The sequence below is a fragment of the Stigmatopora nigra genome, chromosome 12, assembly GCF_051989575.1.
Source record: "Stigmatopora nigra isolate UIUO_SnigA chromosome 12, RoL_Snig_1.1, whole genome shotgun sequence".
Lineage (NCBI taxonomy): Eukaryota > Metazoa > Chordata > Actinopteri > Syngnathiformes > Syngnathidae > Stigmatopora > Stigmatopora nigra.
Genome location: NC_135519.1, coordinates 13763532 through 13783241, shown reverse-complemented (window position 1 = coordinate 13783241; position 19710 = coordinate 13763532). Strand labels below are relative to the sequence as shown.

The 19710-nt window shown below is 43.2% G+C and overlaps 1 protein-coding gene across 1 annotated transcript in view; it reads right to left on the bottom strand.

Annotated features, from left to right (window-relative positions):
• Window positions 1-2535: 2535 nt before the first annotated feature.
• The window catches only part of lrmda (leucine rich melanocyte differentiation associated), a 184288-nt gene continuing 167113 nt past the window's right edge, over window positions 2536-19710 (bottom strand). Inside the window, exon 7 of the mRNA XM_077729788.1 lies at window positions 2536-3368. Coding sequence (XP_077585914.1) covers window positions 3289-3368 — 80 coding nt within the window. The 3' untranslated portion in view covers window positions 2536-3288. The remainder of the gene's footprint in view (window positions 3369-19710) is intronic.

Below are 19710 nucleotides of genomic sequence, written 5' to 3'. Positions count from 1 at the left end.
CCACAAAACACTTTCACATGCTACTAGGTTTGCAATTTAGACTTTTAACCCAAACCCAGACCACTTGTAAACAAACTGAGACCTACCTTCTGCCATCAGGTCTTGGTCCGACTGTTTGGTGCACACCAGAGTTGGTTAGGGACCACGGACTTTGTAGATCTGGTCCTCACCAATCCGGACAGGTATGAAAAACAAAAGGACAATTTTTAACAGCCATTGACAACTTTAACAATAACAGAAATCTCAGCTTTGGTCTGAATATCAGACCGGTCGGAAATAAACTGAGACAAACCATCTCGAACGAGGTCTTGGACCGACTGTCAAGTCCACAAAAGACTTGTCAAGGCATCAAAGACAGAGATTGAGGTTTCCGTCTTCATATTTTGCACCATTAGATCTATATAAATATTGGGCAGAGACAAAATACATCAATTAAATAAAGACAATTGAAAAGTCAAAAAGGGACAGTGACTTTTGAAGGGCTGCTCTACTATCAGTAGCCCGTTGTCACTCACGAAGACGCGCCCCCTTTCTTCTTAGGGCTTCACGTATATTTGCATTAGCGGCTGTCAATCGAGCACCATGGCCGTGGGCTTTGAACGCCATGACGGGCAAGATGATTGGCCTTTAGTGATTTTGACAGGAGGGAGTCACGTGGGGGAGTGTCCCTTTTGGGGAGGTGAATCACCCAACGCCTTCACTCCACCCGCGACACCCAGATGACAGATTGCAGTTGTGAGAACATACCATTGGTTCTTTCAGTCCTGATTATGGTGAGCATTTTTTAAGACTGATCATAGGAGAATCTAGGCAAATAATATCTTTAACATCTACCTTTGTGTGGCTCCTGTCTTTATTCACTCGGTCTACTGTGTCTTCTGTGTCTGTCTTGCTTCTGCAAACCAAGAAATTTGTCAAATATGGGATTAAATACAGTTCTTATCTAATATTTATCATAGCCTTCCTGCTCTCAAGGTCTATGTGGGTTTTCTCCAGGTACTCTGGTGTCCTCCCACGCCACAATCACATTCAAATTGACCACAACTATTATTTACAAGTACAAATGTCAGTGCCAATGGTCGTTCGTCTCATGATTCCCCGTGATTGGCCATCATCCTATTCAAGTCCTACCCATAGCTAGCCTAGAAAACACTCCTACACGTTCCCTGACCATAGGATACACAGTACATATCAATCCCAAAACACTGAGCTACTTAAGACGCCAACTCGGCCTCGGGTGACAGGCCACGAGTCGCACTCACTCTCAGACGATGGCCTGAAATGTCAAAGATCAGGCACTCTAGTTTACGTCTCCGCCCAGTTTGAAATGCTACCGCAGTCGTTGAGCGCACCGACTTTCAGCTACAACGTATGTGACCATATTCCGCCTGACATGTCGTCCGGGACATGGTCACTAGTGGCGGCGTTTCAAAATGACAAGGTTTATTTGTCCGTATTGTGATATGCTCACAGGAAACTGGGACTGACAGCCTGAGGAGGCACCAAATAGGAAAAAAAATACCATAACATACACACCCACATGACAAATGTCATCCTTCCCCTGGCTGCAGTGCGGAGCCAGCCATCCTACTGAAAAGAGCAGACATTTAAAAGTTTGTGACATGTGTCACAGGCGCTGCCATTGAGCCAGTCCCGGTGACGGAGCCCGAATTGACAGGCGGCCAGCCACCGGAGCTGGCTGGAGGACACGCCGAGTTTGCCGGGTGTCACTTCCCATCCTCGTCAGCGCCGCCTTTCCTCGCCGAGACCTATCTCGGGAACAGAAGACTGTGCGCGGAGACTTACGCGTGGCGGCGGCGGCCGGTGGATTGAACGAGGCGTGCGCAAGAGACGTGCGTTGGACCTGGAGGCGGCGGCCCGCTTGACCCCGAGCTGGACATGGCCGCCACCGGCTGTTGGGGAACTTCCTGCTGGAGAAAGAAAAAGGCACGCTACTTCATCAGAACGGATCAGTGACATTCGGAATTAGAAGGCCCGGAGGCTACTTTGCTAGACTTTGTCTATGTCTATCTGTGGGTGTAGCACTGAGAAAGACACCATTTTGGGTCATTGGGTCAGTAAGAATTTGGACATTTATGAACCGCTGCCATGGAAATATCATCCAAGGAGAGTATTATTGGATGCTTCAAAAGATGACAACAGAGAGGAAGGTCCAATCAAATTATTGTTGTTGAGATACTGTGGTGTCCTGCACAAGAAGATTAAGTTCATCTTACATTACCCTTCTTAGCTTTAACTCAACTTACCTTAAATTAGTAAATAGAGAAGAACTATTTTTGAAACATGTTTAACCCTAAATTACTCCAGTTCCATTTAGAGTTATAAACGTTAATTTTTACTAACCTTGACCACGATAGACGTCCCAGCCGGTTTGACTGGAGGGTTGCCAGCGAATCTATTTGTCAGGAAGGTTATGTCCACATTGGCATTAGCATTGGCGACATACAAGATGGCGAATGTTGTAGTGATGTAAACAATTCACATATTTGGAATGAGTACTTCATTGAGGCGAGGGTCTGGACACGTGTATTGTTTATGTTTGAATTATTGCAAAATCAGACGTAATGAACAAAATAAAATCAACTATTACAAATAGTAACAGCCCATATTTGACATTTAAACCAAAAAGAAACCAATTGGTTGCCCTTACAAGAAGAAATTTAACCTTATACACGTGATTAGGATGTGATTATTCTCAGATATTTCATAATGCCTTTTTGAAAGGAGTGTTTAAACATTGACAACATTTATATCATATAATTATGATGGCTAAAACAGTGAAATTAACAAAAAAAAAGGCATCGATAAGGCAACAAAGTGGAAAAAAACGTTCTTAGCGAATAAAAAACAGCGTTGAATTCATTTCCGTTGATCGAAAAGATTGCAAATCATGGCTAACACTTTAGCGCTTTATATTTGGTGTGCGTACGTGTGCGTGGGCGGTGTCCGTGTCAGGTCTCAGGTGTGTGACCGTCACCCCTTTCACCCTTGATTAGTGGCTGCGGTAGATGGGTGATCCATCATGGCTGTCAGGCCCAGACATTCGCGGTACTAGCTTTGGACCTGTTTGTCACTTTGTGTACGTGTCATGTGTGGGTACGTATATGTGTAGTGGCACGGGAAGTCAACAAGGCCATCTTCAGACATCTTACTCATTACAAAGTCAAAGCAATTATCAAATTAATGCATGCAGAATGTCAATAAATAATGGCTTTACATCTCTTGCCGTGCGTTATGGCTCGGGGTGCTCCGCCATCCGTCTCGTCGTCAAAGCTGGTCGTTCTGGATGAAGCGGTTGCCTTCGGAATGCTTGCCGTAGTAGACGTAGCGGCATTTGGCGAAGACGCCTGTAAAAGACACATTGCGTGGTTAGCGATGGATCTGGCAACATTTTATATGGCCATATTAGATTAGATTTGATTACTTGATTCATCCCGTACTTGGGAAATTACACTGTAGCAAGATGGTGGGTATACAGACACACAAAATTACATTTTAGACAAATAAATTGGTCATTATATAACACAAAAATTAGGTTCTGGGTATTTGTATCGATTCCAAAACCGTCTGAAACGATCTTCAAAAAAATTGACTACTATGAAAAGGGCAAATGTGGAATTAATTGTCCTTGAGCGTAACATCAAAACAGGACACTTGAATATTTTCAACCATTTGACCTTGAAAAAGAAAGCCACAGAGACCAGGACAATCCCCAAAACATACAACAGCGTTTTGTACCGTCTAAAGCAGGTGTATTACAAGTCAAGGGTGCGTCCCTTAATGCATTTAACAGGCGTATAAAACACATGACATCATGAAATGCAATGGCGGACTTGCTACTTAACAAGCGGCACTCACGTTTTATTTCCCCGACTCTCTGCAAAAAAAGCCTGAACCGCCGTCCTGCGTACCCTTGAAAAACGACTTCTTAAAAATGACTTCATTTGGAATTCTTACTTCAAATTTAACAAGAGAATACTTGAAGACCAGAAGTGTCCAAACCATGGCCCGCTGATGAGGTGTCACGGGTTACCGATTATCCTCACAAGTACTGAAGCCTATCCCAGACACAATTGCGCAGTAGAAGACTTGAATTGGACTTGAATTGGTTGTCAACCACGAACACACTCATACACGCCTACATGGGAAATTTAGAGTATTCTATTAGCCTGTCACGGGTCATTTTGAGATGCAGGACTAAAGACAGAGTACCGAGAAAAACATGCTAAAGACTTAGGGCTATGTGCTAACTATTCCACAAAGGACCACCACAGTCGATGCAGATTTCCCACCCATAGAGGGGTCACCTCTTCACCAATCTGGTGTACTACAAGTGAAATCAGTGGATTGCAGTCAGGTCTTCATTATCTCATTGGTTAAACACTCGGTTGGACCAAAAACCTCCACCCACAGCGGGCCTCGTAGACTAGGTTGCCTAGGGGTTCCCAGATTTGTAGATCACTTGGTTTGTATTCACACCAGCCAATAACTTTTCAATGTAAGACCAAACCCTGGACCAAAGGATGCCGGTCTGACCACACCTAAAGTCCCCTTAAACATAAAAAAACTCACGACTACACATCTATAAAACCATCTTTCCCATTCACCAAGCATGGCTAGGCTAGGTCTTTCCTATCTCCAATTGAGACAAGCGTCATTAGCATTGGCGGGGTCCTACTCGGCAAGGCGGTGTCGCCCGGGGGCGGGACTCAGACTGATCCGTACGAGCCGGAGGCGGCGGCGAGAAGATGGCGACTAAGTGACAGGAAGCAGAGACAGGGACAGAGATACTGGTGCCGTATTAGTGCCAAGCATATTCTGATGCCAGCCCAGATTGTAAGCCAAGCTGACACCTCGCTCTCCTCAAAGTGGTCGTCCGGGCGCCGACGTACATATCTCCGTAGCAAGTGCGCAAACAGATGTGCACGCACCAGTCCCTCGCGGCGGCACTGGGTGTTCTTGTCAGGCTTCGGTGGCGGCGACGGCAGAAGAAGAAGAAACGGCCCACGGGCCCCGGGACAAGCGCAGTCAATCTAAATCTGGACTTTGTAGTGGAGCGCCGCTCATTTTCCCCCCACGGCCCCCACGGCCCCGCTACTTGAGGTGATCCAAACACTCCAGTGTGAGGAGCTGTCACCTCCGATAAAATCCGGGACCGACTCCACGCCCGCCTGCCTCTTCCCCCGGTGTGCGAGTGGGATATAACACACGGCTGACAGCGAGGAGATTCCAAACTCCAGCTGCCATGGTTGGCCCGAGGACAAAGGTAACACGGCTGGCGACCGGGTTCGACGCCCGGGCGCTCGGGGGGGAGTGCGTCTTAATGCGCCGTTATCCGACTGGCATGGGCGGCATGCACACTTTGACGGAGTAAAGTGGAAGACCTTTAATAGTTTGGGGAATTTCTTCCATTTTACGCAGACGCTGATAGCGGTAGCATCGTTCATGTTGCTCAAATCACAGTCGACCCCCGCCGAGAGGAGACCGATGCCAGATATGGACTTCATAAAAAGAACGACTTGGGCTCTTTGCTATAGGGCGGGAGTTCATCAGGTGGATTCCCAAAGGCGCCTCGAGCCGTTAAAGCAAGTACGTCGGAGTGGTTCTCTTTAGTCTGCCATCTTTGTCCATCTTCTCGGGTAATAAGCGCAAACTCTCGCTGTGAAGGGAACTTGTTGGACTGTTTTCAGGCGCTTTTTAATGAAAATGGAGTTGCCAGGTATAACTACAGTTGGGGGGAAAATAAATCGGAGAATGCACATTGCTCTTTTCCGAGTTTTTCCACCCTTGTTGGATCAGTTCTTGGAACATGTTCAAAGTTTCTCCGTGCTTTTGCAGTATCTTAGTATTGGAAGATTTTTCAGTTCTTGTCCCTTCTCTGGCTGAGATGTCTTGATCTGTGAAGGTCATCCATCAAAGTTAAGAAAAATACTCCACACTACTGGAGTATTAGAGTGTTTATGGACTTACAGTCAAACATCTAAAGGTTTTTAGGTAAAAATGCCTGGAAAAATGGTGGAGTTATTCTTTTTTTTTTTAATAGGTGACCCTACTTTGCTGTTTTTCATTTATTGCGGCCATGTCTGGTCTACATTAGCTGCGATAATCGAGGGATTACTGTAAAAATACATTTAAAAATTAAGAACCAATCTCCCTTATCTAATGCCACCACATATTACATCCAACTCTTGAGTTTGAGTCCTATTCATCTAATAAAAGAGCAGTACATATTAACAAACATATACATATTCATGTTAATGAACATATATATGTAACATTACATTAATAAACACAACAATATCTGATGTAAATCCTTCCAAATGAAACAGTTTATGACCCTATCTACCCCAAAGGATGACTAATAGAGCCATCCTACTTGGAGCACATTTAAAATAATATACATATATTTCCTTAAAAGACCATTCATTAAAAGACAGAGCAAATTATGCAGGGATAAGAAAAAGAGAGAGAGGACGTAGCCAGAGAGGCTTTAATGATTGTTCCCTGCATACAATCAGCTGGCCTCTTTTCAAGGGCCATCAATATGTCACAGACAGACAAGACACATCCCACAGATGTAGCTTTTAACATCAAGGTTATCTATTCTTGCCATCAATCCACCCGCTGTCTCCTTTTCACATCCTATAACTTATTCCCCTTGGCCCTCTCGGCTCTTATTCTGCGCTCCCTTCTTTCACTTTTCGCCAGTTTCTACGACTTTATTCTGCCACGAATCCACCCCACAGTTTGGCCACTTCCTTCAGGGGAAAAGAAAAATACAAATGTTAAGAGAGCGGAGGGAAAAAAGCCAATTAACGAGGCCATTACATTTAGGGTATTATCTCCAGGGGTTGACAAAATGCTAGCATACACTTGGAGGCGCTCGCGCGGGGTGCTTGGAGACGCGAGAGTGACTTATGAGCGCCGAGTCTACGGCTATCATTGTGTTCACCATCCGTCTCCGCTCGCACTTTTATCAGGGCAGTCCAATGACATGAAATGGAGTTGATATATACTCTTGTCTAGCAAGTGTGTTAAGGTTGAACATAGATTAATAGACTTCCTACCAGCACCCACCCATGTGTTAGCTTGTTGTTGTCTAAAGTGTCTCATTGGTTGTCTGGTTTTTGAATTGCTATTGTTTTCTTATGCCTATTTTTTTTCTGCTTCTGGCGTATGTCCAAAATAAGGTACTTAAACATTTACTGGCGGATTTTATTGGCAGCAGCAATATAGTGGTGGCCCATGCATGCATATCTCAGAGTAGACAAGACTGACCTAGATCAGAAGACAAAACTAGACTAGAACAGACCATACCAGACTAGACCAGAGCAGACAAAAACATACAAAACCAAACCAGACCAGAATAAAGCACACAAAAACATACAAAACCAAACCAGACCAGAATAAAGCACACAAATCCAGACCAAACCAGAACAAATCAGACCAGAGCAAACAAGACTAGACCATACCATACCATCACATACTATCCCATAGTATCCCATACCATACCAAACCAAATCAGATCAAACCAGACCAGACTAGAGCAGACAAAACAAGACCAAACCAGACCATACCATATCATAAAAAAACAAGGTAAACCAGACCACACCAGATCAAACCAGAACAGAGAAAACCATATAAAACCAAACCTGTTCAGAATAGAGCAGACAAAACCAGACTAGACCATAACATACCATAACATACATACCATAACAAACATACCATACCATACCATACCATACCATACCATAACATACCATACCATAGCATACCAAACCATACCATACCATACCATACCATACCATACCATACCAAACCATACCAGGCCTAAACAAACCAAAATACAACAAACCTAACCAAAACAGAACAACCCAAAACAAACTAATGAGAAATTAAATCAAGGTCCACTGTCAAACACCATACGCAGGGGACATTTTCAAAAAACGACAACACGGCTACAATGAATTCCAACACATTTTGCCATTCAAGACCAATCACAATCGATTCCCTCTTTGGAGCAAAGCACATCTCGTGGTGCACATTGTCATCTTAACGATGTGTACGCTCCACCACCGTGGTGCACTTTATCATTTTAACAGCTGCGGTGACATGTGTCCCCCTGGCGGGGACTCCAACCAAACTCCCCAGCGCTAGCTATTTTGCCAACTTACATTTACCCTCCCGCCATAAAAAAAAACGCAAAGTCCATTAAACACAAATAGCCGTCGTCACGTCGCATTTCCCGCGGCCGTCCGCCGACTCTCCTTCCCATAGCGTTTACGGCGGCCAAACAAGTGCCGCCGCTGCATGTTCCTAACTTGGGCGTATTGATTAAACTTTTAAATAGCTGCCATATAACCCTGGGACATCTGGGACATTCATTTGCGTCAATGTTCATCTGTAATTCATTAGCCATTTATACTCTCCGCATCCACACGGGCTAGCGGGGAAAATCTGGGCCATTTTTCACCCAGCAGAAGCCGGAGAAACAACCCAGTGTGAGTGGGTGTGTAGGTATGTTACAAGAAATCTCATTGGCTTAGCCTAAAAGAGATGAACAGATGCGTGGCAAGGCATTTCGCGTAATGACGCCGATGTTCCCCTATAGTGCAACTTCATTCAAATATTAGGTATGAATCTGTTTTATTGTATTTAGCGTGAATTTTAATAATAAAGATACATTTAGACTTGATGTTAAGCATCGATGGGGCAATTTTTGATTAAACTTGACTTATTTGAACTTATTGACTGCTTTGGATGAAAATAATTGTCCAATCTACTTTAAATAGGAGAGCTTATGATCAATAATAGTCATTATTTGTAAAAAAAAATGTACATTAATTTTGTTTTGCGAATTAATAGAGTACAAACGTGAATATCTAATAATCAAATAATCATCTCACATTTTGGATTCCTTAAACTTAGTTTAGTTTTACCTCCAAAAACAATTATTTTATTGTTATTATTTAACAAAAAACTATTAAATCAAACTTTCAGCATGTTAAACCATAAAAAATTGGATTTTACTTAAAACAAGTAATACATTTAAACTATTATTATGTGATATATATATATTTTTTTATCAACAATTCTTTATATAAGCCACTTATCCTCACAAAGGGGTGCTGGAGACTATTTCAAACAACTAAGGGCAGTATTGGTGTCTATTTAGAATACAGCACATTTTATTTTGACAGAAATCTCTTCAAAATAAATGACCGGCAAGTACTGGAAGAAGGTTTTCAGGTATCCTGGTTTAGCAACATATAACATGACACTCCATCATCATCATTCCACTAAATAGCCATCAGCAAACCCTTAAAATAGAGGACGACATTATTCAGCGTTGGCGGAATTCCAGTTCTGGCCAGATAAACGCCTATCAGTCGTCGTACCTTCAACCCGCCTAGACAAAAAAAGGAAATTGAATTCCTGGAACGCATCAATTTGGACTCGAGTATGATATCACCGTGACATGTCTGTTCAACCACTCACTGATAGAAACTCAAAAAAAATAAAAGGGGATATTAATTTTAGTGACATTTAATCCACCGGGAAGAAAATGGTGGTTACAGTAGTTCTGGCGTGGTACGATAAGACGCTTGTTTAGCGGGAACCATTCCATAAAAAATCAAGACGTGAACGACATTGTCTTCTCTTAAGGACGCCGCTAATGACGGCGCTAATCACCAACGCTCATTTTCTTAGCCGTGACGCTGATCGATCGCGTTCTTCATTAGGCCTTGGATTTATAATTAAAAGAAATGCCACTGATAAGCGCTGGGAACCTCTGACCAGGTACCAAAAAAAAGCGCAATTAGCGTCTCGGAGACTCGTATTGGCGGCGGTTTAATCACTGGGACGGGATTCAATAACAAAAGAGCGTCGTATTAATCAGCAGAGAGTGATAACTTCACCGTTCATCTCTTTGACATTGGGGGAAGAAGGGATGAATTAATGATGCTCTCCATCTCAACACATTAAATAATAATTATCAGGCAAAACAGCATGAAAGGGACTGCGGAATCAACCTCTTTGCCGGGTCAATTACGGCGACATTAAAGTGCGCCCGGGGAAAGGGGAGTCGGCGAGACCGCGGACGGGGACGCCGGTGGCCCAAAAAAAAAAAAAAACACACGCCTACCGCGGGAAGTGGATTGCGGGACGACGCTCGTGTCAAATTGTCTGGCCGGGAAAGACAAATGACGTGACAATGACGGTGTTTTGCCGGCTCCCAAACATTGTCAGTCGCTAAGTGCCACGTTAACTAAACCGCACAGACAATGATGGACTTCACGCATGGTCGGACAAAACGCCACCTCGCCACCTGTCAACGCCTGTTTCCATCACATCCAAAATGGTGGGCAAAATTGAGTGGAGGGGGGGGTTGGGTCAAGGGTTAAAAAACAAAAAAAAATGGATTTTCTTGGGAGGCGCTGACGGAAAATGGGTTTTCGTCACCTGTTGCAAGGTGAAAAGACATCTATCGTACGTGTAGGACTTAAGAAAGGACAATATGTAGCCTTTTGGGATTTGGCCAAGATAAGAACTGTATTTTCAGAGGGAGTAGAAGTTGCAATTGGCTTAAAAATTCATAGTGAAGAAGGAAAAAATAAATATAAAGGTCACACTGGAGTATAAGTCGCATCTATCTGAGGGAATTAAACAATAATTCTGATTTGATACCAAGAATAAAGGTACATTAAAGATAAGTACTGTATTTTTTAGACTGAGTACACGTCCCAAAAGGCCCAAAATAGTCACAATGAAGACAAAAAACATACATATAAAGGTCGTACTGGAGTATAACTCGCATCTATTGGAGAGAATTTAAAAATAGATCTGATAACAAGAATGAGTACAAGTCACAATAGCCCCAAAAAAATCACAATCAATACGTAAAACTATGCATAAAGGTCGCACTGGACTATAAGTCGCATACCTAGGAAGGTAATTTTCTAAAATTCTCATCTGATACCAAGAACAAAATAGATGCATAATAAATAAGTCTTTGTTAACATAATAATTCTTCTTAGACTAACTATAGGCTAACCATTTTGGCCTCAAACAATCCGTGCAGTGTTCAGTACAAAGCGCTATCTTGCTACGCCTTTTGCTACAGTGGCAGGCCTCACCCTTACTCTACTGTCTTGACGATCTGGGGCCAAAAGGTCACCCGGTTATTAGAATCGAATCATTTCAGAGTCCGCCCCGACACCCGAGAAGCCGTTACTTCCCGGGGCTCCGGCAGACGGACTGCCGGGCCACCCGGACGCTGATTGGACGTGACACAGTGGGGAGATGGCAGAGAAAGAAGAGGGGGCCTACGTTAGCCGGGACCCCCGCTGGCGTACCACGCGGGATAGCGTTAGCCCAGAGCCACTTGATGTCACAATGATGGAAGGACAGGATCACTCACGTGGACGCTTCATCTGACTGGAAATATCAATCTGCGGGGCCTAATCCGAGAGGACACGCTAAAATATCCTTTAACGTTTGCCGTGGTCCCACATGTCCACATGTCTCCAGACTACTTTTCTTCCCCCCCTCAGAGCTGAAAATGTGTCCGAGCGGCGTTTGTTTGCTTGCGCTTGTTTTCACGTGCCATTACCTCCGTCTCTGGCGCTGACAGACAAATTATGATGGAAGGAAGGCTCTTTATGGCAATTCTTGGAGACGCCATGAGCCGTTTAACATGGGACGAGAAAGAGACAGCGAGTGGCAAGGTCATGCCGTCTATGTTTTCCAGAGGGGTGGCTTCACAACAGTTCTTTGGACCAAAGAAAATTACATTTGGTCCAGACTAGATAGTGCGCTTCCTATTCACGTTTCATTTTTTTGTGGCCAGGGATTTAACAAGCAACATATTCATGGACAAACGCTGTTCATTCATTGGACAAAACAGTCTGGGAAAGGCTAAAAAATTGATGGAAACAATCACAGAGTTTTGTAAGGACAGGGTTTGTCCAACTACAAGCCGGGACATTTTGCGATTCTGTGTTTAGGACACTTTGAGAGCAGGCAGTCATAGCCTGGAATCGACCTGCCATCCCAGAACTACTTGACCTATTCCACTGCATGTTGTCCAAACAAATGTTAATAATATCGAATAAACAAGTCAAGTAAATTGCTTCTAGCGAAATAATAGTGTTACCATAATTTGGTTCTGTCTGCAGAAGGTCTCCACCTTGTGGATGTCCTTTGTGTGGCTCCTGTTTTTGAACTAGGTCTACATTGTCTTCTGTGTCTTTTGTCTGTCTTGCTACTACAACCAAGAATTGTCCGGAATACAGGATGAAAAAAACTTCTAATCTAATCTAAACCTAAACTAGAGTAATAACTGTCCATCCAAAGGAATTTAAAGCTACAAATAATATATATTCTAGCCCGTTCTTAGAAGGAAATTATGCTGACAAACAGATAAAAGCCAAGAACATATTTTCCTAATGCGTACTATTAGACTCGTGCAGACGTTTTACCATAGACACTTAGCCAAATTTAGCCCGATTGTCCATAGCCATCTCAGACAGATGGCCGACCATCCTGGCCACTATACTTTATCGGTACGCCGCATTGGCTGTTCACACCAAGAGATGAAGCCACGATTAAGTGCGGATCCATCTCGCGATACTCGGACGCTTCCCCCTCCCCGTGACACCCTTCGGACCGTCCCCGACCGTCCCCGACAGACAGAATAATAACGCTCGTACATCACTGGCCCCGAAAAGTCCAATAACCTCAATCTCATGCCCGGCCTCACGGCCCGGGACTCAATTACTTTATTGACATGTAATCTTCATAAGGGGAGAAATATTGAGCTTGTAAGGTCAGCCGCTTATGAAGACATATTATCATATTATCTGCATGAGGGTTGTAGGGGGCTCGGACCTGACAGAGCTAATTATAACGGTACATGTTTCGGAGCTCGGAGCGGATTATCCGCTTGGTCGCTCGTTTGAGTCGTAGGCCGAGGTACGAGCCAGACACGGAAAGATGAGATTTAAACGCTAATAGGGCCACAATGTCTTCTCTGGGCCGCGGGAATTAATGAAGCCAAATATTATCGACTGCACGTCACGGAATTAAGATGGGCAATTTGTCATGAGTACCTTGTCATAGGCCGGTAGATTCGAGGGATGTCGGGACATCGCTTGACGGAAGAGATGCTTCTAAATCATTAGCGGAGGAATGGGGGTCATTTCAAGAAAAAACGAAATACCCTAAGCCAGGGTTGGTTCGCGGGCCGCATTAATCTCTACTCCATTTCATGTGGGCTGGACCATTCTAGATGGAATATTTAAAACTAAATTTATGAATGGATTACAAGGACTCGATTAAAAGCCCTGAATATTCTGTTTTTTATAGATCTAAACCAATGTTTATTTGAGCTTTTTTAAATATATTTTTGGATTTTACTAAAAGATTTTTGAACTAAAAACAGACAAAAATGGATAAAAATGACAAATATTGACTTAAAAGGGGAAAATCAGGAAATGTAATATACATCTATACGTACTAATTTTAATTTGATCCTAAAAAAGAAAGTCGGCCCTCATCATTGACTTTCCCGGGCCACACAAAATGATGCGCTGGTCCAGATTTTGCCCCCAAGCCGCCACTTTGACACATTAGACTCTAAGCCATTTAGCAGAGTAGGCTTTACTGGGATCTACTCCAATTGTCAATGTTATATTAGGATATAAGCAGTACTAAAGAGTTAATTATTCTTCTAATGTTAGCTCAGTTAGATAGATGTCAACCTCGGCCAATTGCTCCCCTTATTAATGATTGCAATTCCCCTTATTAGCCCATAAAAAACGTACAAATGCTACGCGACACAACTAAAATATGTCGATGTTGCTGTATGATGCTGACATCTAGACTGTCTGGGAACATTGCTTGCTGACACATTATATTTATATATTGGAAAGTGAGCTTAAAGCACAACAATATTAGCAGTTGTTTACGTTTCCATGTCTAGCTATCAGTGACTAAGACTATTCCGATTAGACCCGAAATGGGTAAAACAAGATCGGTTTTATAAAAAACCTACTTAGAAGATCCTGTACTACATTTTTTAACGACTTACACAATTTGAAATGATTAAAAAAACGTACAAAGTACATGTATACATACGCTTGGTCTTAACATTCAGCCATTTGTATTGTTATACATTACGTTAACACTGATACACTACAAACTATTGTCCTTAACCGGGTTATGCGGGTGTCACTGAACACATGACCTTATTGCCAATAGAAAACAATACATATATATATATATATATATATATATATATATATATATATATATATATATATATATATATATATATATATATATTATTTTATAACTTCCAAGAGCTTGTAAGTCACCTGCCATGATTGCGTTCCACTATGTGGAGATTCAGTGCAAAATGCTAAGCCTTGAAGGACAGATGGTTATTATCGCTTAGCTCCCAAGGTTATCTTAATATCATCCTTCCAAGCTGTGCTTTTACAATCTACTGCCTGCCTGCTTGCCTGCTAGCTACATAAAGCAAAGCACGCAAGATAATGCAACATATATTTTTTCCTCCGTACAGGCTAGAAGGCTCGGGACAAAAGAATATATATAGTTTAGCCGGAATCACGTTAGGTCATAGGGCGTGAAACAAACTGTCAGCTAGCCCAGAGACATCACAACTTGGGGTCACCGTGTGCAAATAAAGAAGAGCACTGCCAGATATGCCAACACGACACTTTGTCGGCCATCTTTCCCTAGCCTTGTTTACCAATCGCCCGTTCTACGCTGTCCGAATTGGCGTGTCAACACTTGCTAATGGTGTCGCAAACCACGCGTATTTTAGCTTTCGTGTCGAGTCCTGCAAGCACACACGCCACACTGTATTAAAGATAGCAGTTTTAGACCCTAACCCACGTGTGTCAAAGTGGAGGCTCGGGTGCTAAATCTGGGCCGCCGCATCATTTTGTGTGGCCCGGGAAAGTTAATCAAGAGTGTAGACTTTTTGTTTTAGGATCAAATTCAAATGAAGAGTATAGATGTATATTACATTTCCCGATATTCCCCCTTTAAAATTCATAATTGTCAATTTTTAACCATCTTTCGGTGTTTTTAAGTTTAAAAAGCATTTTGTAAAATTGAAAAATATATAAAAATGCTAATATAAACATTGTTTTAGATCTAGAAAAAATATTCAGAGATTATAATCCAGTTTTTTTAATTCATTTATAAATGAAAAACTAAATATTTTTTATCTAAAATGGTCCGATGTACATTAAATTTCCTGCTTTTCCCCTTTTTAAATCAATACATGTGATTTTTTAATCATTTTTTTCAATTTCTAGTTAAAAAATCACTTAGTTAAATCCTAAAATATATTTAAAACAAGCTAAAATATACATTGTTTTAGCTCTATAAAAACAGAATATTCGGGATTTTTATTCTAGCTCTTTTAATCCATTAATTACACAAAAAAATCTAAATATTATATCTAAAATGATCCAGTCCACATGAAATCAAGTTGACGTTTACGCGGCCCGCAAACCAACCAGAATCTGACACTAACCACTTGGAATTCAGCCATTTTTAGCTATCGAACAATGATTCCCCTGCGCTGTTCCAAAAACGACTCAACACACTGCCATTCAGAATAAAACTCCCACTACGTAACGTCTCTTATAGCCAGACGGGATTCCGTTTGACGGCTATCAAACGGAAAGCCTCGTGTCTTGGTGCGTCAACACCCTGCAGGTGGAACACAGAAGCCTTTTTTAAATCACAATATTCCAAGGATACAGATGCGGTTCGGACTAAAAAAATGACTCGGTCAATCCGCACGCCAGAAAGCATCCGCATGTCAAAATGTGACGGCGAAAAGAACTTGTCAACCTATATTATGGTGACCGCCAAACCAGCTCCGTCCGTTAAACCTAGCTTCGTCGGCGGAATCGAAGTGACAGACCGAAAGGTCGCTTTGGGCCGGCTACATTTTCGGGGAGGGACCTCGCTCTTTTCAGACCGGACGCCGGTCTCCGTCTGACATTAAAAGATCTTCAAAGATCAACCGAATGCTGTACTGCGTAGACTCTTTAAAGCAGGGGTAGGGAACCTATGGCTCAAGAGCAACATGTGGCTCTTTTGATGAGTGCATCTGGCTCTTTTTGCTAACCTGTGAGCTAAAATTTGGAAATCGCTGGTGATAGAACTGAGATATTACATCTAGAAGTACTTTAATCTTCATTTTTCTTGGCAGTATACTTTTCTGGAATGCATTTTCTCATTTGATTGGCAAAAGTATAAGAATCTTTTAAAAAATATTCATTTTTATCCACTTTAAAAGTGGTGAAATACAAAAATAAATAGAAAATACACTTTTAAATTCGTAGTATGGCTTCCAACGAATAACATTGGAAAATATCAATTGTTTTTTAGCTCTCTTTGTCAAAAAAGTTCCCGACCTCTGCTTTAAAGGATTCTCGCATCCCTCGCTAGTTTATTTACATCCGACCATTACTAGACAAGCCGCAAAATAAGTTGTTTTAATTCAAGTTAGCTCAGTTCGTCACACTTCTGATTCCTGGCTCGAATCCGGTAACGTTATTTTTTCCCCGTTTACAAGCCATGAATCCCAAACCATTTTCTCACTCCGCCCATTGCAATGAATAATGTAAATGGAACGTAATGTGCGGCGCGGTGCTGATACCCTGACAAGAGTTTGTGCTCAGCCGTCACAGCTTAGCGTCTCCCAATTGTATATCGATGTCAGGGCCACTGACAATAAATCAGTGGAGTCAGCCAACGAGTGAGAAAACAGTTTAGACAATGGCCCGATGGAGCTTAGCGTAATTGACAGATGAGTCCGGCCGGCTCTTTCCGCCACGCTAGTTTTGGAGCACAGAGGACACCTGGGAACCAATGTTTGCGTACGTTTTTACAACGGACAAACGGTATTTACGACCTTTGCGAAAAATGAGATGACAGACACTACGTTACAGTGGATATAGATGATTTTTTCAGATTGAAAATGATCTGTAGACCAGCTACAAACCCAAAAACGGACTATTAATCGACAATCCCAGTCAACTATGAACAGTGGGCGGTGAACACCCTGAATTGTCTCCCTGCTAAACACAATAGACTACTATTTACACTCAAACTATTTAGTTTAACCATCTTAGCATGCATTTCTGGGACGTGGTAGGAAACCTAAGACCCTGGAGCAATGTTCCCTCTAATTTTTCATGTAAAACATGCATTTTCAGTCATTTCACTGCCTTTAAAGTTGGAAAAGTCTCAGAATTATGTTGACAAAACTGTTACCCTAATGCTAATCAATGGAATAGAAAGGTTTAGTTAAAAACTGGAAGATTAAAGCGGTGTAGTGTCCAGATTTTAGCTCACAGTTTAGCAAAGAGCCATAAGCACCAATCAAAAGAGCCACATGTGGCTCCCGAGCGATAGGTTCCCTAGGGTCAACATTTAGACTCCATACAGGAAGGTAAGAACCCACTGAGGATTGAACCCTCGGTTTCAGATCTGTGTAGCGGATGTGAAAACCACATGACTAACTTGCTGTTTATTACCGTCATTAAATTTAAAGTCAAAGTACTACACAACTACTAGGAGAAGGAGTCCTTCTTAGCAAGGTTACGCCAGTATATTAGCCATAATTCGTCAGAATGAAGGGTCTAGAAACAGCCACCGCCAAGAGACAGACTCCGCCCCCTTCGCCAAGCCATTCGTTTTCAGCTAACGACACAGAAGAAGCCGTCCGGGTCCAAACATTTATCGTGTTGGAAGCTAAAAAATATCCAAAAGCATCTGGCGGCTAACCCCCATTGTAAATTACCAAGATGGACTCCCGGCTTTGGGAAACCACGTGGCTGGGCTGGAAAGCGCCAAGCGAGCGTGTCTCAGTTTTGCCCGACAACAAATCATGGCGGAAAAAGACAAATAGCGTAGCAGACATTTCAAAGCGGCCTCTCGAAATAAGAGCTTCCCTTCTCGGACCTGATTTATGTCTCGAGGTCTTCCCAGATTGACCAATGCGACTGGGAAGCAACCCAAAGACCGACGCTTTTTCCCAAGCGCTCATGGGAGCTCATGTCCTTGTCCATCACGCCGACACATTGGGAAGGGAAGGGGAGGCCGGCCAGCCGGCACGTTACTTCAAAGGCACATCTGTTTGCGCTTGAGAGACGGACTCGTCTTTTTCGCATTGTCGTAAATAGCAACGGTTTGACTGCCACGGTCACGGACCGTAAAGATTGACGAGGCGTATTTGCCTGCCGCTGAGAAAACGCTTCAAAGTCGCTCGTCGTCGTATTTCACAGATCGTGGAGGAGAGACCAAAACACGTGAAGCCAGAAGCTTCAGAATTCTTCGTACAAATCTGAGAGATGTTATAAATCGACAATTCCAGGCTAACTTAATCAACTTAGCTTTACAGGTAACCTAATCAAAATTGTTCCACTAGAACCAACTTTGTGTAACAGTTCCACACGAGTGCATTGGATACTGCAGTCAAGAGCAGCTAGGCCATGTGTCAAAGTGGCGGCCCGGGGGTCCAAATCCAGCCCGACGCATCATTTTGTGTGGCCCGGGAAAATCAATCATGAGTGCCGACTTTTAGGACCCCTGAGCAAGGCTGTTAGCTTTGGCTTTTAGCCTAGCATGCTCTCCTGCCTGTGGACTGCTCACATTTGGTCAAATCTGCCCAAAACAAACATGTCCGGCCGGCCTTGTCTCCAAAATGGACGATAAACCAAGCCTTCAACGAATTCCTTTGGAAGCAGGACACACCCAAGCACTATTGTGGCTTGGGTCATTGGATCACAAACACTCACGTCATCACTAAACACCCTAAAACTACCTGTCACTCAGAACTGCTTTCAACTCCAAGACCAATTCTCCATCTTTTCATTTCAACGTACGTCTATTCGACATTGCCATCCATAAAAATAAGCAATTCCCCCCCCAAAACCCCACAAATTCCTCTCCACGACATCAAAGAGCAAGGTAATAAATACCCAGACATGTCCTCAAAGTGCACACAAACAGAATTATTCACAAACTGCCAGAAGAGTGGCATCCGCTAATGGAGCGCTAGCGATTCTTGACGGAAGACAGTTTCTCCGAGAAGTGCCGCGTCAAGAGTTCGGCGGGTAAAGCTGTCACGGAAGCCGTGGAGGTTACGCTTGCGTTTGAATCCGGGCCAAGACACAAAAAAAAACACACAGCACTGCCTTCCATCCAGGTTGACAAGTAAGGACGAGGCCGGCCAGCCGCCAGAAGGAGGAGTCCAAGCACCCGAGGTTTACGGGCCTTCCCGGTCGGTCCCAGCCCGCCCGGCCAACTTTCCAGTCATCCATCTCCATATGCTGGACTTTAATGGCCGGCGGTGTTGGCTTGCCGATGGGCTCCGGGGAGAAACAATCATCTGACAAAGATGAAGGAAAGGGGAGCCTGCTTTCATCATCATGGTGATGAGCTGCGATACGCGGCAGGAGACGCAGTGCATCATCGTCCGACGGATGCGTTTGACTGACTGCTCCATCAGGGATGATGAAAAACACATCTTTGCCGTACATCTGCCTTCAGAATGTGGTGTATTGGTTTTCTATGCACGTCAGCGTAAATGCTTTTTGCCAGATACACGCTGCTGCTGTTGCCTATTCTGTTAAC